The sequence below is a fragment of the Gadus macrocephalus genome, chromosome 5 (genome assembly GCF_031168955.1).
Source record: "Gadus macrocephalus chromosome 5, ASM3116895v1".
NCBI lineage: Eukaryota > Metazoa > Chordata > Actinopteri > Gadiformes > Gadidae > Gadus > Gadus macrocephalus.
This window is the reverse complement of record NC_082386.1, coordinates 18,829,751-18,857,353: the sequence shown is the minus strand read 5'-3', so window position 1 is coordinate 18,857,353 and position 27,603 is coordinate 18,829,751. Positions and strand designations below refer to the sequence as shown.

Sequence of the window (27,603 nt, the reverse complement as noted above, 5' to 3'; positions counted from 1 at the left end):
TGTGTGTGTTTTCCATGTTTGCATTTTCAAACCAAAGATTCATAAATGCACTGTTAACGATTATCTGCAGCTGCTGTTTTTTCTATGAGAGTGAAATGTATTTTAGTATACCAGAATATGTTGTTTTTCAAGCACTAGGACAATTTGTATGTGATAACAATTATCATTCAGATGAAAATCAAAGCCTCCTTATTGAATGATGTCCATAACGTTCTGGTTCAGTGTTCAGAGGATTTAAATCAGGCGATTTAGGGACCATGTTTCTCCATCTCATTCATATTCAGGTAGCAGAGACATTTCCACTTGTTGTGGTTGAAGGACTTCTGAACCTTCACAACTAAACGTGCCTGTATGGTCTTTTCTGCCATTGATAATGGTTAAACTTATTCTACATTTCTAATCTACTCCAAAAGTTCCCCTCTGTTGGCTCTTTCAGAGGGTCGACTTGCACTAAAATGTTCTGACGGTTTTGTACGGAAATGTTTCAGCAAATAAAAAAAAACCTTCATCCAATCTTGATTCGTGTCGTTTGTTTTTTATGTTCTCATTCCTTGAAAGTTAAATGTATTCGCAAACAAAACCTCACTTTACATAGTAACCTCCAGCACACTATGAAAGAGCCAGTGTCCCAACAAGGCCAACATCCAGCCCCCTTCAAGTCGTGCCGAGGTCCCCTCCTCCTCTGGCCCTCCCGCCCACCTCCTCCTCCCGGCCAGGGGTGTACAGCTGGCAATTTGCAGACGGAGAAAGTGAAAGGCGGTAATTGGCTGTTCGGTGGTCCTCTGAACCACAAATTAACCCCCCTCTGATTGAAACATGAATTAGCGAAAGTGTGGAATATCTGCTGTCCCTCAAGAGCCGTTAGGCGTCGTAAAAGTCCCGATAATTAGACTGCACCACATCGGCTGCATCGGAGTCCACTGGCCGTCTCTTCTGGTGGGGAAAACAATAAGGTACGAGATCCAACCAGACGAACTAAATTACTTTAGGAGATGTCGGACGGGTGCGGGATGCGATCGAGTGGATAACGGGAAGGGGGGGACGGCGAGCCTCTGACAGTCAGACGGTCGTCCGAAGCTCTTTGTTGAAACAGTTGAGAGATGATGAAATGAAGGAATATTGTCAAATTTAAATGTGGATAAGGTTAGATAAGGTTGACATTGAGACCGCATTGGATCCTCCACTCTACGCTGTGTGGTGGAAACTTCTTGGAGGTTTTGGAGAGGTTTAGAGAGCTTCTGTGGATCCGTTGTGTAACCCTAGGGATATTGGATGGGATGCACGGTGAACCCCGGTCCTCATGGTTTCATAACCAATGAAGGTTTGATAATCAATCATCAGTTTTATGAGACTTTCGGATCGCTTTTCCGATTTTGATGCAAGGAGTTTGAACTATTGAAATGAAAAGTCTTATGACAAAACTATTGTATTTTATAACCTCCACTTTACAGGTTACCTCACTTTGTTTCTGAGGTGATGTAATGCCTCAGTGGAATGCCATTTGAAACCCACCCAGAAGATAGTTTCAGAAGGTTAATAATAATAAGGGGTTATCTTATGAATTCAACCATCCTGGTTTAGCCACGTCCATCCGTGCCATGTGCTTACTGAGGTTTGATCTAAAATGACCGTTTTTAATTAAAGACAGCCTTTCAGGTACTCCGTCACGCCATGTCTTTCTGTGAGGGGAAAACTGCCCAGATGTGTGAGTGAGGCGTGCGCATGCGCGTCCCCGTGAGACTCGACTTGGGAGCGTTTTAACCTGCGGTCTCCTACAACCCCACACACTACCGTATGTGTGGCTCTAGGATCCAGTGGGGCCCTCAAGCTCAGAGATGGAGGCCTCGGTTCCATTGCTTTCGAAGTATCAATAGCAGGTCTATATGGCCGCCCTAGGCGACCTAGTCATGATGCACAGACACGTTTTAAATGGATGTTTAACAGCAAACACTAAAAGGTCTAAATGGGTCCACAGAAGCAGCCTTGAAATGTCGCACTGAAAGCCATGTTTTAACCCCGTTGGATAAGGTCAATGACTAGTACACTACTATAGAGGCCGATCACGTGGCCACACACACACACACACACACACACACACACACACACACACACACACACACACACACACACACACACACACACACACACACACACACACACACACACACACACACACACAATGATGTTTTGGATTGAATTAGATTTGTTTTGGCTCCCCAAGTGCCTCTGTGTCTTTAAATCTCGGGGTATACTTTCCCCGCGTCGTCCGGTAAACAGCTGGCCAGATGTTTCACATCAGACCGCCACTGCAGACGTGCCGCTCTAAAGCAGTCTCCCATCTGTGACCTGATTGGACGAGCAGGTCCATCGGCCTGCAGCCTGTTGTTAGAGACAACGCTGAATGGAACTGTAATAACCTTAACCTTAACCCAGTTGGATTAACCTTAACCTTATTCTAGTTCTATTAATACACCTGGAATAACGTTAACCTAACCTTAACCTTATTCCAGTTCTATTAATACCATTGGAAGAACCTTAACCTTATTCTAGTTCTATTAATACACCTGGAATAGCGTTAACCTAACCTTAACCTTATTCCAGTTATAATACAACGGGAATAACCTAACCTTAACCATAACCTTATATTCCAGTTGCCTTAATACAACTGGAGTAACCTTAACCCTCTACCTTAACCCAGTTCCATTTATACAATGGGAATATCCTTACCTTAACCTTAACCTTATTCCAGTTCTATTAATACAAGTGGAATAACCTAACCTTAACCTTATCTAATATCCTAACCTACCAAATGTAATAATCTAATATGCTAAGGTTATTCAAATTGTATTAATGGAACAGGAATATCTTGACATTAATCTAATTCACCAGTCTAGTGTTGAAGTGAGTTCAGGTGGTTAAAATCTCCCATCTGGGATAAATACCATGTATCTTGTCCTGTCCATGATGAATCTGTTCTGGTTTATTCTGTTGTTTGACAGGGTTATGATAACCCTTAGTTAAGGACTCGTTTCATGCACCGAGTGTGTGATGTTTGACCCTCAGCCGACCAGTTGGCACGGCCCGCTGGGCAGACTGTGCGTGCGATGTCACTATAGGTTAGAGCCCGCCCCTCCTAGCCCCCCAGAGTGATGTGATTGGTTGGTTTGGTTGATAATTGGTTATCATCGGTCGGTAGGCTCCTGTTGTCTTGTCCACTCACAGAGATACTCAACGCGTCTGCATGAAAGGGGAGTTTGGCTGATTGGCTTGTGACTTAAAAACTGAATTATGGTTGGTTGGTTCACCGGGTTTAAACAGTTATATTAATAACTTTAATAATTAATATTATATAATATTAAGCACAAATATTTTCAAACAAGGTAAACACGGTCACTCTTCATTTCACATCGTTCCAAACCAATGACCCCACAATCTGACCTTTGACCTCTGACCTCTGACCCCATGTCGTCGTCCCCCCCCCCCCCCTCCGTCTAGCCTCCAGCCATGCCCCCCCACAGCCAGCTGCCCTCCCCCGCCACCCTCCTGTTGGTGCTGTGGCTGTCCGCCTCCACCCTCGCCCAGACCACGCCCGGGACCAGGACCACGCCCACGCCCCCGCCGCTGACCACGCCCCCGGCCCCCACCCCGGCCAAGCCCTCCCCCTCGGCGGCCCACGGCGACCGCCTCAAGTTCCGCCTGGTGGGGTACCCCCGCAAGCACAACGAGGGGCGCATCGAGGTCTTCTACCAGGGCGAGTGGGGCACCATCTGTGACGACGACTTCTCCCTGGCCAACGCCCAGGTGCTGTGCCGCCAGCTGGGCTTCGTCTCCGCCACGGGGTGGGCCCACAGCGCCAAGTACGGCAAGGGCCAAGGTGAGAGCCGGCCGCGTCTGCCTGCTACTGCTCTCCTGTTCCCGACGCACAAGACGGCGGTGGCACGTTAGCGCCCTCTCTGGTCGCAAGACGCAACTGCAGTCTGAACGCGGTTTAAAGGGGACATATTATGAAAACAACACTTTTCCTGGGATCTGGGGTGTTGTGTTGGGTCTCTGGTGCTCCCACACGCATACAATTTTTGAAAAAAGTCTGTACATGATTTTTTGAGTGAGATATGCATTTCTGAAGGTACCCCGCCTACAGTTACCAAACGAGCGATTCCGTTTCGGCGCCCCCTCCTACGTAGAAAGGGGGCACATTTGAATATTACCTCCAACTTCCCCACTCCCCTCCAATCAGAGCATAGCTAAGATTGTGTGGACCAGCGGACGAGCAGCTCCGGCGGGCGAAAGTTTGACTATTATTCAATTATAACTAGCAGTAATCAACTTAAAAGTATTGACAGAAATACATTTCTATCATGGTGTCGGTGAGTTGAGGGTATCACAAATTTTGACCTATGACCTGACCTTTGTTGTCACATGACAGAGGTCTTTGACCAGAGCTGAGGCCCCCACTGGAGCTGGACCTCCACCCCTTTGGATGGGGCTTTGTAAGCTGAACGGTGGTCTCTCTTTCTCTGGTGCTCAGGGAAGATCTGGCTGGACAACGTGCTGTGCAACGGCGGCGAGAAGAGCATCGACGCCTGCAAGTCTCGCGGCTGGGGCAGCAGCGACTGCACCCACGACGAGGACGCCGGCGTGGTCTGCAAGGACGAGAGGATCCCCGGCTTCGTGGACTCCAACGTCATCGACGTACGTATCCAACGTGTTCATTAGCTGCGGTGTGATGAATAAGAGAGCGCATGTAAACAGTGTGTTCATTCGCTGTAGTGTGAAGACTAAAGGCTTCCGAAAAATGTGTTGCCTTGCGTCGAAGCGACGCTGCAGCGAGGGCTGTGATTGGTCTGCTCACTTAAACCCGACGCAGAACCAAAACCAAAACCAGCGTTGACGTGGAACCATAAGCAGCCTTTAAAAGAGTGTATGTAAACAGCGTGTTCATGAGGTGAACGCTTGTACACAGCGTGTTCATTCGCTGTAGTATTAGGTGAACTTTTGTAAAGAGCGTGTTTATTAGCAGCAGTAAAGTATGTTGACTAAGGAAGCGTATAAACAGCATGTTCATTTACTGTAGTGTAGTTTGAGGAGAAAGTAGGTAAACAACATGTTCATTCAATGTTGTAGTAAATGCAGTACGACTGTGAGGTTACCTCAGCTCCGCCCCCACCCACTGGGACGTAGTGGGAGCGATGGTTTCAGAGAGAAGTTCAGCCTGGAAGTCGGTATACGTTATACTCCCTGCCCCAGAGCCAATAGACTGCACGATCAGCCATGTGTTCGGCATCTACCACGCTCCTTAGGTCGCTCCCAGCTAAGGCTAAACATACAGACAGCAGGGCCTGGAACCAGTTAACACAGCAGGTCCTTACTGGCTATGTGTTCATGTGTGGCAGTTAGCTATAGTAGCTAGCTACTGAAGGGACATGGTGTCGGTCATACTTTAAGGAGGGTAGCGACACAGCAACACCGAAACGTTTGGCATAAAAACAACACTTCAAGTTTCTGTCATTGAACGAATGAATGATCTACCGTTCTGTATTTCCCGTCTGGGACTATGAAGGTCCCATCCTTTATAATTAGGAGATGCGTTAACCAAAGTGACTCGAGAATGCCCTACGTCTGAACTACAGATCATTCAGATGTCCTTTATGGTGACATATTATGCCACCAGGTGCCCGTGGTATTAGCCGTTAGAAGCCGTTTTGAAAGGCGTGTCCACCTAGATGTGTGCTGGACAGATGAGCAATGTTTGCTTCAGTCCACCTCAGATTGTGGGTATCGGGGCATGAACCCGGTTCCTATGTACCGTTTTAGAAGCCTTGCCTTGCGATCTCCTAGACTTATGGACGACAGGGGGCCGGGCTGAGCCTGAGAGCCAGGCCCTCAGACTACGTGCTGAGCTAACCTGCTTTCACTTATCTCACACACGCCTCATGTGGTGAGGACCAGAGAGAGACGGAAGAAAGAGGAAAACATTTCACAATCTGTAATTCTGGTTGGCGTTCCGTTTGTCCCTCGGGAGCGAACTTCCAAACAAACGTGGTGTCGAGGCGGGGATCACTGACACACGCCTGCCAGAGTCTCTCCGCTGAAGCGCGACCGAGGTGATTTACTGCAGAGAGAGAGAGAGAGAGAGAGAGAGAGAGAGAGAGAGAGAGAGAGAGAGAGAGAGAGAGAGAGAGGCCATGACTCATCCCCCCGTCTGCTCCAGTCATTCAGAGGAATTTAAATGCGTTACAGAGATGATGGGATCAGGTCGTAAATGTGCTTTGTTCATCATGTGTGTGGCGGTGATTTGGTCAACACTCTCCCACTTAGATCTGGGCCTCCATTTCCCAAACATAATAACCTATTATAGCTGAGTGTAGTTTCTTGATGGACATTTATTTATTTAGTGAGATCATTTATTTGTTATTGGGTAGGACACTTGGTCGGTTTCAGGGTCTTTATTCCTCCAGCCAAAGACTTTTGTAACCTAATATTTTATACACATTGAGTCAAAAAGCAGCCAAGAGTGAATCCCCTTCTAGACCCAGGACAGTACTGAGCAGGTGGGAGTCGCCGAGTTGCTCAAGGATCGGGGTTTCGAACCCACAACCCTTCTGACAGAACACGCATGTGGTTAAGGTGGCGACAGCAGCTCAGGAGGGTGAGGGGGTTGATTTGTAACCGGAAGGTCGCTAGTTCGATCCCCGGCTCGAGTGTGGAGGTGTCCCCGAGCAAGACGCCTCACCCTCACTGCTCCCGGCGAGCTGGCTGTCGCCCCCCGTAGGGTTGGCTCGCTGTCGGTGTGCGAGTGAACGGGTCGCGAGTCGCTTTTGGATAAAAGCGTCTTAAATCGAAACAGAGAAATATTCCGCCCACAGACCCACGTGGACGAGAACAAGGTGGAGGAGGTGCGGCTGCGAGTGGTGGTGGTGGGCGGAGCCAAAAAGAGGATGCCCGTGACGGAGGGCGTGCTCGAGGTGAAGCACAAGGACAGCTGGACCCAGGTCTGTGACCTGGGCTGGACCCCCAAGAACACACGGGTGGTGTGCGGGATGCTGGGGTTCCCCCACGAGAGGAAGGTCAACAAGAAGTTCTACAAGTAAGCAGCCGCGGGCCAACATGCTTACAAAACTATTCAAACAACTATAAAGTGTCATGTTGATGTTCCGATACAATTTTTTCCTTTCTGATACCGATACAGATTCCTGAACTTGAGTATCGGCCGATACGAGTATATACCGGTACAGCGTCTAGCATTGTAACTACTAATAGCCCTTGTTCTTATTGAAGGGTTCTCTTACGATGTCAGTATCGTATGGTCGGTCCACCTACTTATTTTTTCCGAACTAGAACATTTACATTTCTTATCTATAATTATATTACAATTGTATTCTTGTAGTTATGCGTCCGTGAAGCCAATGCATCCGACCATTACCGAACGCAGAATAACACATGATCTTTGCCTGTGTAGTACGCAGTATCGGAGGAATTTCCGATACTTATATCGGTATCGGAAAACAACTCTACCCATTAGTGACATCACACGTGGGAGTATCCAACCCGATGTCGGCTGGACGGAGCAGCAGTCCAGTTGGTACAGGCCACAGCTGAGCTATATACAAATCTCCTAACGCAGGGTTTTTGCAGAGGTCCTTTCCGATTGGCTCGAATTGTTCCCAGGTGTCGTCATTTGTCAGTTACGTCATCCGGCACAAACGTAGGCCAATCAGAAACAACAAGTGCTGCCGTCCCTTTGGTCGTGTTGCTCTTTGGACGAGTCCTGAACACACACAACCTCCCAAATTGGTTTGGGGAAGTCTAGACATTCAACACCACACTGTGAGTCATCGGCTTTGAGAGAAGCCTGAAGCGTAGGAGTAGGAAACAATGGCGAGATCTCACATTACATTACTTACATTTGAGTCCATTTAATATCATTATACATATATATTATCGACATGAGAGATTGCATTCATACGCATCATTTTTGTTTTTGAAACGTATAATGAGAAAGGTCAATCCACCGTGGAGCGGATTTAAACCGATATTTCTCATCACCTCAGACTCATTAGAACGTTACAAGATAAGGTTATATGTTGTCGATTCAGATTTCTTTGAATGCAGTCTTTTTCAAAATTTCTGGCCAAGATATGGCAGAGGTTGAACCACAGCCACAGGCAGCCTATAGTTAGCTAAGAGCAACACATGCTGCACATGCTAGGTGTAGCTAAGAGCACATGCTACACATGGGACCAACGCAAGCTAGACGTAGCTAAGATCACTCGCAACCTCTCCTGAACTCTCTCTCCTTCCCTCCTCAGATTCCCTGTATACCTCCCACCTCTCTTTCCTTGCCTCCTCCCTTTCCCTCTCCTCTCCACAGCCTCTCCTCTCTCTCTGTCTCTACCCCGGCTCCTCCTCCCCCCCCCCCCCCCCCCCCCCCCAGCTCCTCTCTTCACAGCAGTACGAGGGGAAACATGGGCTTTCTCAGTTGCGTGTGAAGGTGAGGACCGGATGGAAAACCGCCGGAGTACTGCGGAAGAGGAGGTGGAGGAGGAGCAGGGAGGGACGGAGAGAGGTGGAGAGAAGGATAGGAGGAGGCAGGGACGGGGAGAGGAACAGAAGGAAGAGGAGGTGGAGGAGGAGGAGGAGGAGGAGGAGGAGGAGGAGGAGGAGGAGGAGGAGGAGAGGGATGGGTGGATGAGTAGGAAAAGAGGGACGGGTGTAGGAATGGAGGTTGGCATTTCCAGATCGCACTGGTTTGTAGCGGGGGACTGAAGAAACAGAGAAAGCATCAATAGCAGGACTGTTCCTCTTCTCTCAGCACACCCAGCGGGAACTCTGAGGTCCATGGTTTCATTTTGTGGAAAAAATAAAGAGCCCCTCGCGGACCACCAGGTGTGGTGTTGATTGGCTAATGATCAGCAGACCAGTTGGAAAAAGAGGGGACCTTCAAAAATTGACCAGACACAATTCCTGCATTCAGATTACTGAGCCACTGTTTGGTACTTGGCAAGCGCTGCTGAATCTGTTGTGTTTGTTTTTCCATCGTTTCCTCCGTCGAAAAGATGGCAGATGGACCACAGCCACAGTGGAAGAACCAGTCCTCACGTTATGAAAGACAGGCCAGACAGCAGACAGAATCCGAGCCAAAACCCAAATCGTCTAACCTCCCATGAACTTCCTTTGTTTGTCTGGAAGGCAGATGTGAAGACATCTCCGTTTAATAAGCTAGAAGGACGGTGGTTGTGTGGGTTCTCGTAAAAAAAACACAGGATAATCACAAAACACAAACTTAATATTTATAATCACACCCAAAACATCCAGAGTTTTGACTTGCCAGTCATGGATACAGCCCACAGAAGAACTCAATCACTCAGTCTAAGAGAGATGGAAAACATGATTTCCACAGGCATAAAGAGTGTCTGTCGCGGCAGTGTGAAGCATTACCGCGTGTGCATACCGCTCATGAAGAATGTATGCTCTCCTCTCTAATGGCCGCCCGGCAGCGCGCTGTTTACCCTTCGCCAGTGCCACTTCCTGTCCAGACAGGAACGCACTCCGGCTCGCCTCTCTGTCCACACGCCGGGCTGTCTCGGGTGAACCCCATGACAGGACGCCAAGGCCGGTGTGTTGCCTTTGTACAGCCTCCGTAATCCCGGTCTCACATTATCACGACAGCGTCTAGCAGAAGATTAGCAATGACCCTTCGACAGCCTGATGTGTAGATGTACGTGTGTGTGTGTGTGTGTGTGTGTGTGTGTGTGTGTGTGTGTGTGTGTGTGTGTGTGTGTACTGTGCTGTACTCTGCTGTGTGTGATGTTCTGGCTGGGCTGTTGGACTGTTGCAGAACGATCATAAAGAGGGCAGCGGTGAAAGTCTCCGAGCCAAGGGTTAACGGGCCGGCCAGTGCAAGGTATCCACGAGCGGGCTAACCCACCGTCCCATTGAGACAGTGGGTTCCCGGACACGTAGCTTAGCTCCGGTCGCTAGCTAGTTTCGAGGCGGGTTTCTCTGCATGTGTGGAAACCCTTTAGCCCTTTCTATTGGTCGTTATAGTTTGTAGCTGTAGTCTCATCGTAGCCTGGTGTTGTCGCTCTCCTCCTTTCTTCCTTGAACACATTTCCTGGCCGGGACAAACACCAACAGATTTGATAAAGTCATATTGGCCTGTAACTTTCCAGAAGAATAACAAAAGCCTAATATCAATCACAGAGTGCAATCAATTGATGATTTATTATCTCAACGATGCCTTGAAGGCTAAGTGCGGAAGTGGATCTGTTTCCTTGATTAGTTTTATGATTTGGCCTCGGCTAACCTCCTCGTGATGCGACAGATGTGATCCAATCTGAGCCTGGTTTGTCTGGCCAGGACAAAATGTTTTTCCAGGATTGATTCCTTCCAATAAAAACACAACAGCCTTGAATTCTCTGCCCTGTTAGCTGTCCATGGATGAGCTCAGACCATCAGGGGTATTATACAAGGAATACACACAAGTATGTGGTCATTTACCAAGCCCACAAGTGTAGGAGACTGTCCATGAGACAATATGGCACTATGGCTAAATTATCGATTAGAGAACAATATTTAAATGGTATGGTAAAATGGTTGCGGGTACAGTGGTTACAGGGGATGCTTTGTGTGCAACACTATTATGGGATGTTAGATGGCTCTACATTCCAGACAGCAACAAGGAGAGCCATTCAGGAGAAAGCATTGCTGTTGTCATTTTATTGTGTAATACTAGAATAACATAGTATTAACTACTCCTAAATATGTGATTAAACATGTAACTGATATTCATGTTGCATGTAAAGTACTATTCATTATAATGATTATACTGATTTTCCATAAAACCATATAATCCTATAACCAAACAAGTAATGCGAGTGTCTGCATTACATCGTCAAAATAAGTAACTTGAATTGATTTCTTCCTTTATTCATAAATTCAGAAAGAAAAACTTTTAAACATCCATCTTTAACATCATCAAGTGTAATCTTTTGCAAGTGAAGACATCTGACAACATAATCTGATCTTGTGTTCACTGCCTCTAACCACTGTTTACATTGCAGGCAACCAAACAAAGCTAAAGCTAACGCCAAAGCTAACACTAAATCTAAACCCAGCGTCTCTGGCAAAAGGTAATCGGAGGACAAATGACCCGTCGGGGTACATTTGTTCCATGCAAGTTTTTCTTTTCACCAGCCGCTGTGAAACCACGATGCAACAGCATCATGTAGTTCACTCTCAGTGTCAGTGTCATCACCTTAGCCGTTCAACAAGGTTTATAACGATGTTTAAAAACGCTCCTGGGGTTTTGCAGTGAATGGCTGCAGCCGTTTGCTGCGTATTTTGATTTGTGGGTATTTGTTGTTGTTGTTGTTTACGTTGTTGTACAGTCATTTGCCATCAGCTTTATTACCCTAAAGGGCTGATTATGGTTCAAAGTCGACGCAACGCAAGGCGGTTTACGGACCCGTTACGTCCTTGCGTCCACCGCAAGGGCCTGACGTGCGCCTCCCAAAAATTGCAACGTTGCGTCGAGGCTACGCAGCAGCAAGGGCTGTGATTGGTCCGCTAATTAAAAGCCGACGCAGAACCAAAACAGGTTCTGCGTGGTCCTTGCGTTGCATCGACGTGGAACCATAATCAGCCCTTTACCCTGACCCTAAACCTAACCTTGTGTAACCCCCCCCCCCCCCCTTCGCAGGCTGTCCCTGGAGCGGCAGAAGCATCACTTCCTGGTGCACTCGGTGGCGTGCACGGGCACGGAGGTGCACCTGGCCGCCTGCCCGCTGGAGTTCAGCCGGCCCAACGCCACGACCTGTCCGGGGGGCATGCCCGCCGTGGTCAGCTGCATGCCCGGGCCGCTCTTCACCCTCCACAGCAACGCCAAGAAGAAGCTCAAGATCTCGGTGAGCGGGCGCTAACCGGCTAGTCCCTGATGCTAACCTTCTAGTCCCTGATGCTAACCTGCTCATCTCTGATGCTAACCTTCTTGTCCCTGATGCTAACCTGCTAGTCCCTGATGCTAACCGGCTAGTCCCTGATGCTAACCTGCCAGCCTCTGATGCTAACATGCTAGCCTCTGATGCTAACCTGCTAGTCCCGGATGCTAACCTGCTAGCGCTGTGCTCTGCGTCCCTCTCCAGGCCAACGTGCGGCTGAAGGGGGGGGCCCGGGTGGGGGAGGGCCGCGTGGAGGTCCTGAAGAACAGCCAGTGGGGGACGGTGTGCGACGACCGCTGGAGCCTGCAGTCGGCCAGCGTGGTGTGCAGGGAGCTGGGCTTCGGCAGCGCCAAGGAAGCCCTCACGGGGGCCCGCATGGGACAAGGTCAGGGCCCCCCTGCCGCCACACACACACACACACACATATATAAAATGAGAACTCTATTTTTTTCACAATGCTTTAAGCTTTTATTATGGCTCCAAGTCGACGCAACCCAAGGGGGTTTACGGACCCATTAGGACCCTCCTTGAGTCCACTGCAAGGGCCTGACGTGCGCCTCCCAAATATTGTAACCTTGCGTCGAGGCGACGCGGCAGCAAGGGCTGTGATTGGTCCGCTGACGTAAACCCTACGTCAACCCCGACGCAGAACCATAACAGGTTCACGAATGCGTCGCAGTGACTGCGTGGTCATTGCATTGCGTCAACGTGGAGCCATAACTAAGCCTTCACATTTCCATTGAGACGTTTAGCCGTCAAAATGTCGTCAAGTGAGGACAATAACAGTAGAAGCTACAAAAACAAACTTTATAGCAACGCACTACCTAGTGGCTGAGGAAAACCAGCTGGACAGAGTTACATAGGAATCAGAAACCCGAGGTGAGTCATCATGGATGGTATTCATTGTGGTTTTATGAACTATTCCAGCAGTCATAGCATTCTGTTTCTGTAACCAGAGGTATTTACAAATAGCGCTGGATGTGAGTGAGGGCATCAGAGGGGTTTTATGAATCCGGATTGTAAATGTTTGAGTGGTAGCATATGCCGTCTACGTCTGACCCTGAAACCAGATCAGGTTCGAGTACGTGCTGGAATGTTACGCTGTCCGTCCCAAAACAAAGTAAAAAAAACGATGACATTCCGATGTCCACTCGCGCTACATTTTTTTTGCGTGCTTTGCGGAAGAAATCGCAAAGGGAAAGTTGCCAAACATGGACACAAGCCACTAAGTGAGTGTGTTCACCTCCCGTTGCCTCGACCGCTGTCGCTGGCGTCAGACTACAGACGCTCTGACTGCTCCCATTGTGGAGCCGTCAGTCGTTACCGTGGTGATATGAGGCAGGAGCCCGGGGTCTAATCTCGGGGGTCATCCGCCGTTGAGGGCTTTAGTACCTGAGGGAGGATGGGGGAGATGAACCCTAGCGGAGGAGGCATCCCGGGAATGGGAGGAATGTGTGGAGGGGAGAGGGTCGTGAGCAGCTTTGCACTGCGGCCTCAACCTTCACACTCGCTGTGATTATGTTTCAGGCGGAAAGTTCTCAGTTGTTTAGACTGGTGTGTGGGAGCAAGGCATCACACACACAAATACACAGCCAAACACGTACAGAGAAACACACACATACTCCGATGGACTAATCTGACTCAGGATCCAGAGTGGAAAAGTAATTTGTCTGAGGAGATTTCTCAGAAAGCTACCGTTAAGTGTGTGTGTGTACATGAGAGTGTGTGTGTGTGTGTGTTGATGCGCGTGCGCATGTGTGTGAGGCTAAGAGTTTCGATCACAGACTGTCTTTGAGCAGAGGGCCTTCCTCTAGTGATGTCACACACCGCAGGAAAGCTTTTTACATTTTTCACATAAACAGCCTCAGTAGCTTCCTCAGATGTCCTTTAAGGACAGCAAAGATCTCTTAGCATGCAAAACCGCGGAAAATTAGTTTCCTAATCTGCCTACCTTCCTGTTTACTTTTCCGTGTGTGTGTGTGTGTCTGTCAATTTTCCGGTCTGCCCGTGTATGCTTGTTGGTTTGTTTGAGTGTGTGCGTGCGTGTGTGTGTGTGCGTGCGTGCATTCGAGCGTGCGTGTGTGTGTGTGTCAATTTTCCGGACTGCCCGTATGCTTGTTGGTTTGTTTGTACTTGTGTGTGGTATGCGTGTGTGTGTGTGTGTGTGTGTGTGTGTGTGTGTGTGTGTGTGTGTGTGTGTGTGTGTGTGTGTGTGTGTGTGTGTGTGTGTGCATCTATATGTGTGTGTATGTATGTATGTATGTATGTATGTATGTATGTATGTGTGTGTGTGTGTGTGTGTGTGTGTGTGTGTGTGTGTGTGTGTGTGTATGTGTGTGTGTGCATGTATATGTGTGTATTTATATGTGTGTGTGTGTGTGTATTTATATGTGTGTGTGTGTGTGTGTGTGTGTGTGTGTGTGTGTGTGTGTGTGTGTGTGTGTGTGTGTGTGTGTGTGTGTGTGTGTATTTATGTGTGTGTGTGTGTGTGTGTGTGTGTGTGTGTGTGTGTGTGTGTGTGTGTGTGTATTTATGTGTGTGTGTGTGTGTGTGTGTGTGTGTGTGTGTGTGTGTGTGTGTGTGTGTGTGTGTGCGTGTGTGTGTGTAGGCATGGGCCCCATCCACATGAACGAGGTGCGCTGCGCTGGCCTGGAGCGCAGCCTGTGGGCGTGTCCCTTTAAGAACGTCACCAAGGAGGACTGCAGCCACACGGAGGACGCGGCCGTGCGCTGCCACGTGCCCTACATGGGCCTGGAGGACTCGGTCAGACCCTCTCCCTCCTACCCCCTCCGCCCCTGTCTGTCTGTCGGGCCCCTCGCCCATCTGACCCTGGGGGGGGGCCGGGACCCCCAGAAAGTCTGGGAGAGGGGTTACCTTCATACGCGTGTTGTGAATCAAGATGCAGTCTAGGGCTGAACGATTTGGGGAAATAATCGGGTTGCGATTATTACGACCAATATTGCGGTTGCGATAAATTTCCTTATGTTTTGTATTATTCACTAAACCAGCAATATATCATTCTGTGGTCTGATCAACACAAGATTGGAAGCAGTCAACATATACTGCTTTTTCCTTCAGGCCAGGCCTATGTGTTGAGATGAATTGATGCATGAATTGATATTATAGCATCTTTGTTTATCTATTGAATTGTTAAAGGAAAAGAAATACAAATTTTACTATTCTCCAGTCAATAACAGTAAGAAATCAAAGAATAAATAATTGTGAAAGACTTTGGGATTTGCAAATCGCATTACATCGCAATGTAGGTTTAAATTTGATTAATCGTTCAGCCCTAATGCAGTCTGAAACATTCACTCCGTTTTCCGTGTTTGGTCGAGGAAACGGAGACCCTGTTTCTTTTCACAACACCAGTATGAAGCAGAACTCTCTTGAATTACATAATATTATATATCATATTATTTTAGACTATAGTCCAGCGTGATGGTTTACCTTTAACGAAGGTTTGCTGGAAAAATAATTCGGAGGCGTCATTATTATTCCTGCGATATTATTCCTGTATTCTTGGATAATTCTATCTCATTGATCAAATGTTACCCGTAAACTGAACACAATGTTAATCCAACGTTATGAAAGTAGTTTGGTTGATATTTCTCTGTCATATTAGAAAAGCGCTGAGCAATGTATACTGAGAAAAGTATTTCTAACCCCAGTATATAAGATGTATATATATCATTATATGCATCATATATTCAGATGTTTCCCTCCCCTTGAGCTCAGCGATTGAGAATTAACACTGATTGATCACAACATATACAATCTACCTCTCTCTATTCTGTCGTCAAGCTCCACTTCAGCGTGACTGTCTCTAACCTCACCATTCTAACCCTTACTGCATCTTATAAAATTAACTATATATTAACTTTCTGGTCTTCACAACTATTAACATACTTAACATTGCATCGGTTTTCTTCAAATGTTGTAAATCCCCAAAACCGTGTGTATATGTTTTGGGGGATGAAACATGATTGTTTTTGTGGCGTCTACCCTAACATGCTTCTGATGAAGGGCATGGCTGGAATCAGGTCCACATGTTGCTAGCCAATGCCTTTCATGGCTCCCATTGACACACGTGGACAGTCTGGGCAGTACAGTAAGAGATTATTAGTCTCTTACCCATTGATCAACAAATTTAAAGCAGCAGTCTTTGCTAATGCTTAAACAAATATTTCTTACATAATATGAGGCACTCAAATTGTAATTTCAATGCAAATATTGTCACATTAAAAAAGTAACACATCACAATGAAAAAAAATATAAAAGGTAATCAGAAATTCAGACGGAAAAATTATGCTATCCTCGGATGCTAGTGTTGCATAATTTGAAGCCGTTGGTTAGCATCTTACACGGCCAGCGAGCCAGCCTGTCTGCGTGTGGCCACGACGCTAGCCTCGTCATGCTAGCCGCTAGCCCCGTCATGCTAGCCCCCTCATGCTAGCCGCTAGCCCCCTCATGCTAGCCGCTAGCCCCGTCATGCTAGCCACTAGCCCCGTCATGCTAGCCGCTAGCCTCGTCATGCTAGCCGCTAGCCCCGTCATGCTAGCCGCTAGCCCCGTCATGCTAGCCGCTAGCCCCCTCATGCTAGCCGCTAGCCCCGTCATGCTAGTTGCTAGCCCTGTCATGCTAGCCGCTAGCCCCGTCATGCTAGCCGCTAGCCCCGTCATGCTAGCCGCGTCCCGCCGACTCACCGCTGTACCCCTCGCAGATCCGCCTGACGGGAGGACGCACGCGGTACGAGGGCCGTGTGGAGGTCCTGGGCCCCGGGCCCAACCGGACCCACAGCTGGGGCTTGATCTGCGGGGAGAGCTGGGGCAGCAAGGAGGTCACTGTGGCCTGCAGGCAGCTAGGCCTGGGCTACGCTAACCAGGGCCTGAAAGTAGGTTACTTACCCACGCTAAGCTAATAGCTCCACGCAGTGACACTGGTACGACCCTCTAGGCTTGGGGATGGAGGGGATGACATAAACAAACTCTAACAGTGAAGAATCTTGGTTTCAGAAGTAAATAAAAGGGTTAATTATAACAAAATAATATCAAGTCCAAAATAAGCTGTACATCAGGGTGAGCCACGGCCAAAATAATAAACATAACGGACTTACAGTGAAACAAATGTAGTCTTTCTGATTCCAACGAAAAACCAAGGTTAAGCCTAGCTCCCTAACGTAAGAAAAAAAAAGAAGAGAAAATGGGGCACCAAATAAAAGGTCATTCCACTGCCTCGCTGAGCCAAAATTTATCAAAACTTCAACACCTAAAGCAAAATATGACACAGAATAAAGCAAAACAAAGTGAGTAACAGAAACGTAGGTTAGCTTAGCTTCTTTAGCTAGGGATGGGTGGCTACAACTGGATCAATAATGGACCTCGCTGGAGGCGGGCCTGGCATCACACAGATCCTCTGTACTAAAAGGGATCCACTGACCCAGTGTCTCATCATGGGACCCGAGATGAACAGGTTTTCACTCCGCTGGTCAACGTTCTTTCTCTCGATGTTCTTCATCGAAGGAGGTAATGAAAGGGAGTACGGACCACAGCCCTGTCTAAATTTAAACCCAGAGAAGGATGTGTGGTTTGGCAGTGCTGGGACTGGAAGCAGCGCAACACACTGTCAGACTAAACACACCAACCCCGCTATCACATCAAACCAGCCCCGTGGAAGGCACCGCGGACCGCATCCCTGGAACCCACTGAGGGCCCCACCCAGGTCCTCAGCGACAAGACAAGCAGCTCCCTCTCACAACCAGTGTACTTTCAAACTGTTACATATTACAGATTACTGCCATTGGAAGGCAATACTTTCCTTTTAAATATCAAGCCAAACTCATAACATCCCCAAACTACAGTAGCCGAAGAGTCCGCCGTCCACTATGGGACCTGTGATTGACAAGCTCCCACAAAACTACCTCAGGGGTCACCGTGCACCGTCTCCCCATGCCTGAAGCCCTCCCCCCCCACACACACCCTATCAGCCATCGCTTATGGCGTACGGTTCTCCTCTTTAAAGCACGCTGAAAGAAAACCAAAAATATTTTGTCCCTCATTTGATGGTAACAGCATTGCTTAACGCAGCCACCTGCTACCCAAATGATATGAAAGACGCGTCATATTACTTTATTACTGCTAAAAAGTAATATACCGCTGTAACGCGTTACCCTGCCCCCCCCCCCCCCCCCCCACACACACACACACACACTGCTAATAACCAACAACCGCTAACCCACCGCGCAACGCTTTCACGGCTAAAGAACTCCGTGCGAACTCACGAACGCGGAGGACCCCCGACGACGGTCCCGGTCCGGACACGCCCCCCCCCCCCCCCCCTCTAACGCCCCCTAGGCCCCCGCCTGCAGGTGCGGATTGTGGGCGGGCGGACGAATTATGAGGGCCGTGTGGAGGTAGAGGTGGGCCCCCGGTGGGGGACAGTGTGCAGCGCGGGCTGGACCACCAAGGAGGCCATGGTGGTGTGCAGGCAGCTAGGCCTGGGCTACTCCATGCACGCCGTCTCTGTGAGTAGGAGGTTTGGATTAAGGTGGACTGTTTGGAGGAATAGATGAACTACGGTGTTAGTGTGTGTCGGGGGGGGGGGGCGGGGGGGGATATTTTTGGGTGTGTTTGAGGTAAATCAGTGCGGCTTGTTGACGCTTTGGGTTTTTTAACAGTCCCTTTATATGGTTAGGAGTAAATCTGAGGAAAACGTATGTTTCAATTACCGGTAAATATCATTGAGTGTCCAAAAATAATTGATAAACAACATTGAAAGAAATCGTCCCATTAAAATAATTCCGTTTCCCAGGGCTAGCCTGCCCTGGGTGATCTTAATCATGCTGTTTGGTAAGACATCCTCAACAGCGCCATCTTCTGACCAATCATGTCTATGCAAGGAAGTGCCAAAGGTTTATCCAAGAGTAGGATATAGGTAAGATCAGGTACCACACAATCAAAGAGGTGCGATTCGATTGGCTACGATGGGGGTCCCAACTGCTTTAAAAGCTGATTGGTAGAAAGTGTATGCCCACCTTCTCGGGATGAGACCCCAACAAAGACCTATTGCCTATTTCAGAGGAAGTTGGCGTCACATGTCATTGTCTGTTGAAGGGATAGTGATTGTTGGCTTATGAAAATATGTTCACTAAAGCTGTCGTGTCTCATCTGTGTTTGTCCTGGTGTGTCTGTGTGTGTCCATCTGTATGTGTCTCTGACCATCTCTCTGTCTGTCTCTCTGTCCGTCTCCCTGTCCCTCCTCTCTCTGTGTGTCGCGTCTTTGTGTGTGTCTCTCTGTGTCTCTCTGTCCGTCTCTCTGTCCTTTTCCCTGTATGTCTCCCTGTGTGTGTGTGTGTGTGTCTGTGTGTCTATGTCCGTGTGTGTTTGTCTGTGTGTGTCTTTGTCTGTGTGTGTCTTTGTGTATGTGTGTGTGTGTGTGTGTGTGCGTACGTGCGTGCGTGTGTGTGTGTGTCTTTGTGTATGTCTGTGTGTGTGTGTGTCTTTGTGTATGTGTGTGTGTGTGTGTGTGTCTTTGTGTATGTCTGTGTGTGTGTGTGTGTGTGTGTGTCTTTGTGTGTGTGTGTGTGTGTGTGTGTGTGTGTGTGTGTGTGTGTGTGTGTGTGTGTGTGTCTTTGTGTATGTCTGTGTGTGTGTGTGTGTGTGTGTGTGTGTGTGTGTGTGTGTCTTTGTGTATGTCTGTGTGTGTGTGTGTGTGTGTGTGTGTGTGTCTTTGTGTATGTGTGTGTGTGTGTGTGTGTGTCTTTGTGTATGTCTGTGTGTGTGTGTCTGTGTCTGTGTCTGTGTCTGTGTGTGTGTGTGTGTGTGTGTGTGTGTGTGTGTGTCTTTGTGTATGTGTGTGTGTGTGTGTGTGTGTGTGTGTGTCTTTGTGTATGTCTGTGTGTGTGTGTGTGTGTGTGTGTGTGTCTGTGTCTGTGTCTGTGTGTGTGTGTGTGTGTGTGTGTGTGTGTGTGTGTGTGTGTGTGTGTGCGTGCGCGCGGTGGTCCGGCGGTCAGGAAACGTGGTACTGGGACAGCAGCAACGTGACGGAGATGGTGATGAGCGGGGTGAAGTGCACCGGGGCAGAGATGTCGCTGAGCCAGTGTCAGCACCACAAGGTCCTCAACTGCCAGAAGACCGCCGCCAAGTTCGCTGCTGGGGTCATCTGCTCCGAGTGTGAGTACCCACACGCACGTAAACACACATAAACGTACGCGCACACACACGTACATATATACATACCACGCACGCGAGCGAACACGCATACATGCCCACGGACGCATGTGCGTACACACATATACACACACACGCTCACAATCACACACGGACGCACGCATGTACCCGCACACACACACACGCACACTTAGACAGACACATTCAATGCACCTGCATAGAAACACACATGCACACACACGCAAAGGGATATTTCGCTGGGTTTCGGATCCCTTATTGGACGTTCCTGCCTACTTACATAAACAAATGGTTTGCAACGCATACACCGCCCCGCATATCACCGCAATGCTCTGCCAGGTCCCAACATGTCTCCTTCCCCCCCCCACATCCAGCGGCCTCGGACCTGGTCCTGAACGCGCCGGTGGTCCAGGAGACGGTCTACATCGAGGACCGCCCGCTCCACATGCTGTACTGCGCCGCCGAGGAGAACTGCCTGTCCAAGACGGCGGCCAGCGCCAACTGGCCCTACGGCCACCGCCGCCTGCTGCGCTTCTCCTCCCAGATACACAACATCGGCCGCTCCGACTTCAGGCCCAAGGCCGGACGCCACTCCTGGGTCTGGCACGCCTGCCACGGGTAGGACCTCCGCCTCCACCTAGCACTTCCTGTTTCACTTTCACTTTCACTTTCAGTTTCACTTCCACTCAGTTTCGTTTTGAGGTTGTTTTCAAAGGTTACGTTTGGCTGCCTTTTTATTGTATTGTAAGCAGTTACTGGCTTAAATGACTTTGTAATCATTGAGCAAATGCTTCTGTCCATCGTTATTTTCGATAAATGGTATTAAGGAGCGGGTAGGAGTTAGGCAGAGTCTTGCTCAAGGTGCCTACAGGTTGACTGTGGACGTTGCGGATGGAACCCAGAACCTCTCGTCTGGGATTCAAACACCCCGGCCTCTAGAGTACAGTCCTGCCTCTGTGATGAGCTGGTGTGTGTTCTGACGCTATTGTGTGTATTGCGGTGTGCAGCCACTACCACAGCATGGACGTCTTCACCCACTATGACCTGCTCACCTCCAATGGTACCAAGGTGGCCGAGGGACACAAGGCCAGCTTCTGTCTGGAGGACAGCGAATGCCATGAAGGTCAGAAGAACCAAAGAGAAAGACGCTCTTAGCCTCCTGCAAGTACTGCAGGAGAAATACTTTACACAGTGCAATACTTTGGTCAAGGTTAACGTCCTCTATCCAGTATTCGATTGAATTTCAAGTTCTGAAATGCAATGCTCCAAAACGATCCACTAATGTTCTTGAACGCAAACGCAAACATGCATCACTATTACATCTGAGACAATATTCCGTAGAGCTTTTCCCAGTGCCGTTCCCAGGAAGGAGATTTGGTTTTGTGTCCGATGCATAAACAAGAGGGTCTCTCTCCAGGGATCTCCAAACGCTACGAGTGCGCCAACTTCGGGGAGCAGGGCGTGACGGTGGGCTGCTGGGATCTGTACCGCCACGACATCGACTGCCAGTGGATCGACATCACAGACGTCAAGCCAGGGAACTACATCCTACAAGTAAGGAGCGAGGACGGGGGAGCGTCGTGGCCTCCGACCTGGCAGTCGACCAAACATTTGGGATTACGGAATCACGTCGGAATTGAGGTTGTGATTCATAGGGAGGTTAGGGTTGGGAAGACAAGATACAGATGTTTTGGGGAAGTTTTCTAGCGTGCATACAAGTGAGTGAACGGGAAACTAAAGCTGAGTAGAAACTTCCTGTCAGACATCAGGACTGCCAGAGTTAGAGACTCAAGGAGAGCCAAGAGCAACATGTAAAATCCCGCTGGAAAGACAGCACCCTCTAGGGACAAACACTGGTCATTGCAGTTGCACCTAAACATAAAAACGAGGTCGTCATTACAATACCAGGCAGGTCACATATACAGAATAAAATACACAGATATAAAATATATACAGTAAAGACTGTAATAGGTTGGTCAATTTTCAAATATACCTCAACTAATACTGTGGTTTTAGACCTATTAGAGAGAGAGAGAGAGAGAGAGAGAGAGAGAGAGAGAGAGAGATGGTCTCTGTATTGTTGGTCGTTTCATTAATTCAATGTTATCACCATTTTATTTGACTGTATATATGATCCCATCCCATCTGTGAACATTTAAAGTAGGTCTTGTCTTAAGGTTCCCCTGTCTCTTTCTGTTTCTGTGGCTCTGTGTGATGCTGATAACTCCGTCTCCTCCCCCGCCCCTTCAGATCGTTATAAATCCAAACTTCGAGGTGGCGGAGAGCGACTTCACCAACAACGCCATGAAGTGTAACTGTAAATACGACGGCCATCGCATCTGGCTGCACAACTGTCACACCGGTAAGCAAACGCACACAACGAAAACACACAGACTATACACAGACTATGGGATGTTTGTCTGGTCATACATCCCATATACAACCCTTACTGGAATAACAGTTGTTGTTTAAATGCAACATTTTGAATAACTTTATTTGTATGTTGTTTCCCCTGTGAAGGTGATGCCTTCAGCGAAGAGGCGGAGCGTCTGTTTGAGAAGTACCCGGGTCAGCTCAACAACCACATCTCTTAACGCGCACCTCGCCGTCTGCGTCGACGTTGTTAGTTTTATTTTTTTATTACCTACGTTCGTACATTTTATAGGACACTTCTGACACGAGTCAGAAAGATTTACATCAAGAATCCCTTTGGTTGGCCTTGCGACCCGTATTCCCCACCCCTCACCCCCTCTGATTGGTTGGTTGTTGTTCCGGTTGATGACGCCATGACACTTCATATCATCCATCAGGGAATTTTTTTTTATTATTTTTTTACAAAGAGTTACTATACTTGAATATTCGAGTGCTACTCTATTTCTAAACTAGTTTTAAGTTCAACGTAAGCTTATGCTACGTTTTGTTAAACGACAGGAATACCTACAACATGTTTGTTTTGTCCTTGTCCGACTGTGCAGATGTCTCCTTTGTGATTGGTTGAGATGTAGTTTCGTTTTCTTTGTTCCCATTAAGTTAAACTCAAGAGGGATATGATTAAAAGCTATCATTCAAAGGTTTGTTCAAATGCTCGAATTCCCTTCCAGAAGGCTGACGATTTCGGATTGTGTCTTTTCATTAGCTGCCGTTGTTTTCTAAAGCCCATGGTTTAAGGACACATATTTTCTGCTTGTATTTATTTCTGGGTTGTTTATCAGCACTTTTGTCATCTCTTAAATTCTCCCACATGCCATCCACATCCTCTGTATGCATGCCATGTTATATTGGGAATTAACACAGTCAAACAGCCATGCACAATGTATGCCATGTATGTAAAGCAAATCTAGTCAAATTTACCTGAATAAAAAAAAGCAGACTGATTTCTTGTCAGCCTGCCAAACATTTTCTAACCCCTGGTTCTGTCTCATACATTAATATATCTTATAAATACATTCTGGTTTTGTTAGATACTAGCGGTTGCAGAGGAAACTAGGTCAAGTTTACGTGTCGTCAAACTGCAAAAACTGTTCTATGCCATATTTTAATATCGCTGCTGCGTTTTGATACCATTTTTAGGAATATAAACAGGACTAACCGCCACTTAAAAATGAAAGCGTTGCAAACGTTTAGGATTATACACTCAAGTTTATTAAACATACACATGGACGACACAGGAACATAGAGTGTAGAGATACGACTTTAGATATTTAAATATCTTCTATGATGGCATCGAACACGAACCGCGTTTCCAACTTAAAATGATGAAGGGGCCCAGTGACAAATCCCAACGTTGTAGAGTCATAGTTCTGCGGTCCAACGACTGGAAGTGTCTCCGGTTCCAGCAGTCCGATCCAACACCACTAGACGTTAATTATTCAACCTTCGCTGGAATCCCGATCTTTCAACACCTCAATTCACGCCCCGTCCTTCTGCAACGAATGTACCTCAGATGATGGCTCCCATAGAGTCCATTGGACCGGACCACCCGCCCGTTGGAAACGCAGGAGTAAGGAAGACTGATGATGATCGTGATCCGAGCGCGAGGCGGTTGGGTTCCGACCCGAGACAGAAAGGTAGGCTGTGGTCCGTGATTTGGTCCGGGACCAGATCCAGGTCATGGACGGTCCGTCTGGCCCGGGGGGGGGGGGGGGGGGCGGTACACCAGGTCCAGGGCTGTCCAACTAGTCCAGGACGGTTCGTTTGACAACCCGGCCCTCGCGGTCGACGGCGTAGTTGTAGTTGCGGGGTCTGTCCAGGGCCTCCTCGATGCGCTGGTCGAGGTTCTCCAGGGTGATGAAGTTCTTGGCGTCCTCCTGAAACACACCACAGACCACAGTAGACGGGTTCAGAACCCCGTCGCCATGACCACCGCCTCACTGGTACCCAAACGCACCGCTGCTTCTACCGACTGAACGCTTAGGGCGTCGTTCTTTATCCAAACTAGAAGTAGAATCGACATCGGATCAAATGTGTACGGATTAAATGCACATGAATGAATGTTTATCAACATCATCTTGATTATCCTTGGTTGATGTTCTGTAACCCTAATGTTGGAATCATCTTGGGTGACTTTGAGGTCTTTCGATAACCATCTGGTATTGATAGCGAATGTCATCGTGTGTAAAGTAGCCGGTCGATTTTTCTTTAAGAACGAATACCTCTCGAAAATAGCTAATTAAGAGAACATATACAGTCCGGGCAATTTAGGAAGAGGGGTGTAGGAGGACAACACCTCACCTGTAGCTGCAGGATCTCCTGCTCCTTCTGCTGGATGAACGCCTGCCTCTCATGGTCCCGCTCGAGGATCACTTCCAGTTTCCTCTGGTCTGCCTCCGCCGTCTCCTTCTGCACGCGCAGTTGTCTGAAGCAGGACGCGCGCGAGAGAGGAGGTCTGTGTTATTCCACGCGTAGGGCTGGGCGATATGACCAAAATATCATATCCCGATATATGTATCACGATATAGCACATTTTCTGTAGATTCAATGAATGAATAAATTAATATTTTCCGCACTATAAGGCGCACCGGAGTATAAGCCGCAGCTGAAAATTTAATGATGTGTGCAAATGTAAGCCGCACTGGACTATAAGCCGCAGGTGTTTTAATGTTTAATTACCATTAGGGCTGGCCCGAATGCCATTTTTCAGGCTTCGAATACTCGTTGGTTTTTTCCAAGCGAATATTCGAATACTAGTTCCCGAAAAAAAACACATCAAAAACAACATTAATAATCCCTATATTCTCCTGTATATCTGCATATTGTGTTGAAGATTTAATAGCTTTTGAACGTTAATTAGTAGGCCTAAGTAGGTTGAAGTTCCTTAGTTTTTCCCCGTGAAAGCGAACAGCTGTATTTCCGTTCCAAATCAGCTGTTCAATGCCGCACCGTTATATAAGCCGCAGAATCGAAAAATCGGAAAAAAGGCGCGTCTTATAGTCCGAAAATTACGGTAGTTTATATAAAATGACCACATGGAAAGGCCTATTTCGTAGCCCCTCTTTTAGGTACGAGCTCACTTTGTCTTGGCTGGTCGTGGGAGTCCTTCTCCTATTCAGAATTGTCACGTTCACTCTCCTTCATGATTGTTTGTGTTGCCTTCATCGCCCAGCCCTATCCACGCGTCACACAGATCGGCTGCTGCTGCTCCTCCGTCCGCCCAATCCTCCTCTTCCCCCCCCCCCCCCCCCCCCCCCCTCCCCCGCTCTTCACTTCCTGAGTCCCTGGTATCTCCTCACCCTGCTCCTCCACGCATGTTAACTCCTCAAACTCCATCATCACCAACTCTCCAACCCCCTCCTACTCATCACTATCCCTCCTCACCATCCCTTCTCTTTTTCCCCAAACCTCTCTTCCTCCTTCTCACCACCATCCCTCCTCTTCCTCCCCACCACCTCCTGTCCACCCCACCTCTCCTCCTCCTCACCTGATCTTCAGCATGCGGCTGTTCTCTGCGTCGTTCCACTCCATCAGGATCTTGTGCTCCTCCGCGTCCTGTCTGGCTCTCTCCTCCGCCAGGGAGCCCGTCTCCTCCTCATACTTCTTACGCAGCACCTCCTCCTTGAACTCCAGTCTACACACACACACACACACACACACACAGATCAGGATTCAGTGTCAAGCTGTCGTTAAAAAACTGAAGCTGAACTGCATCCAGAATTTCTTTACTGCGTGTCGTACATGAACAATCCTTCATTATCCCTGTTAAGAGTTATATAATGTTCTCTTAATAAGCAGCAGTTATCCAGAATGTCGTTATTATGTACGTTCTATTGTAAGTTCTGTTCTTCACCATGAAAGTGGGAGCCTTCAGTTTAATCCATTTTAAACAAGACTACCCTGCATGCTAGACTGTTACAGGATATATGGAAATGGCCACGAGAAGATAGTTCACCAACACTTTAAATAGACTATAGCCAATATCTACTGACGTTTGCCCCACGTGATGTAGGTTAGGTTATTGGACTGATATCAGCGTGAATGTCAGACTTAATATAAAGCCACGTACCGAAGCGCCCTCATGATCAGGTTGTACTCCGTGAACCTCTCCTTCATGACCACCATCTCCACCGGGTCCACGGGGGGCGGCAGCTTGATGCGCCCCTCTTTGGACTTGGCCGGCGGGTCGTTGCGGGACTTCCTACCCCGGACCGACTCGACCCACACGCCGCAGCGGGGGGCGAGCAACCGGGCCGCGGGGAGGGCTCTTCCACCGATCACTTTGAACATGGTCAGCGCAGTTGAATAGTTAAATTAATCCCTAGTTGATATGTCTATTCATCCGTACAAAAACACCACGCTTTGCCGTTTCTCTTTCGGGTTCACGTAACATTGAACCAGCAATGTTGTCGTTACAAGGGGGACGCCATGATGATGTCCTCTGACCTCTCAGGGAAGGTGAAACCTCCGCGGCTACCGCCCCCTGTCGTCTGACTGGAGAAACTACACCTCAACACACACACGCACACAGACACGCGCGCGCGTGCACACACACACACGCGCACACACACACACACACACACACACACACACACACACACACACACACACACACACACACACACACACACACACACACACACACACACACACACACACACACACACACACACACACTCACACACACACACACACACACACACATGATGTAGCAAATATGAAAAACATAATATGTAGAACAATTGGCTATTCTGCATTTTCATTATTTATGAATACATCTTTATCCAATCTTAATTTAATGGATTATCTCCCATGGAAACATCTAAAGACACCAAGTACCCGCCCCTCAATGTGAATGTGGAGTGAACTGAAATCGACTTCTATTTATAATTCCTCAGACACGCTAGAGAAAGCAGGAATTATGGGATATGCTGCAGTGCTGTGTTTGTTCACTGAAAGAGAGCATCAAAACGGATCATCTACTCGTGAAATGGCTGACGAAAACCGGAATAGCTTGCATCATATATATATAAATAATATATAATAAT

General features: G+C 48.1%; 2 protein-coding genes across 6 annotated transcripts; one reads left to right on the top strand and one right to left on the bottom strand.

The window, feature by feature from the left end:
• The first annotated feature begins 685 nt into the window (after positions 1-685).
• loxl3b (lysyl oxidase-like 3b) lies at positions 686-23,529 on the top strand. 5 transcript variants are annotated; one of them, XM_060051442.1, is made up of 16 exons: positions 686-953; positions 3,496-3,874; positions 4,529-4,692; positions 6,867-7,087; positions 9,839-9,904; positions 11,064-11,132; positions 11,702-11,906; positions 12,144-12,324; positions 14,548-14,702; positions 16,663-16,833; positions 19,951-20,110; positions 20,500-20,743; positions 21,133-21,248; positions 21,543-21,679; positions 22,376-22,487; positions 22,646-23,529. In XM_060051442.1, exons 2-16 carry the CDS (start codon positions 3,505-3,507, stop codon positions 22,717-22,719), a joined length of 2,445 nt encoding a protein of 814 aa, XP_059907425.1. In that variant the 5' UTR covers positions 686-953; positions 3,496-3,504; the 3' UTR covers positions 22,720-23,529. The 5 variants fall into 5 exon arrangements, with proteins under 5 accessions (XP_059907425.1, XP_059907427.1, XP_059907426.1 ...); XM_060051443.1 differs by lacking the exon at positions 16,663-16,833 and adding an exon at positions 18,307-18,462 and having other exon boundaries at positions 687-953; XM_060051444.1 differs by lacking the exon at positions 11,064-11,132.
• On the bottom strand, positions 22,968-27,033 carry mrps26 (mitochondrial ribosomal protein S26). Its single transcript, XM_060051685.1, has 4 exons — positions 26,625-27,033; positions 26,043-26,189; positions 24,857-24,980; positions 22,968-24,432 (listed from the first exon to the last, which is right to left on the bottom strand). The coding sequence occupies exons 1-4, from the start codon at positions 26,843-26,845 to the stop codon at positions 24,301-24,303; spliced, it is 624 nt and encodes a 207-aa protein (XP_059907668.1). The 5' UTR covers positions 26,846-27,033; the 3' UTR covers positions 22,968-24,300.
• Between the last annotated feature and the right edge of the window lie 570 nt (positions 27,034-27,603).

Bases quoted from the DNA above. Each gene is read 5' to 3' on its own strand.
- loxl3b (XM_060051446.1), top strand. From the start codon at position 3,505: ATGCCCCCCCACAGCCAGCTGCCCTCCCCCGCCACCCTCCTGTTGGTG. The intron at 21,249-21,542 runs GTCAGAAGAACC...GTCTCTCTCCAG, and splicing joins GGACAGCGAATGCCATGAAG to GGATCTCCAAACGCTACGAG. The intron at 21,680-22,375 runs GTAAGGAGCGAG...CCGCCCCTTCAG, and splicing joins CAGGGAACTACATCCTACAA to ATCGTTATAAATCCAAACTT.
- mrps26 (XM_060051685.1), bottom strand. From the start codon at position 26,845: ATGTTCAAAGTGATCGGTGGAAGAGCCCTCCCCGCGGCCCGGTTGCTC. The intron at 26,190-26,624 runs GTACGTGGCTTT...GTGTGTGTGTAG, and splicing joins CTGATCATGAGGGCGCTTCG to ACTGGAGTTCAAGGAGGAGG. The intron at 24,433-24,856 runs GTGAGGTGTTGT...GGTGTGTTTCAG, and splicing joins AGGAGATCCTGCAGCTACAG to GAGGACGCCAAGAACTTCAT.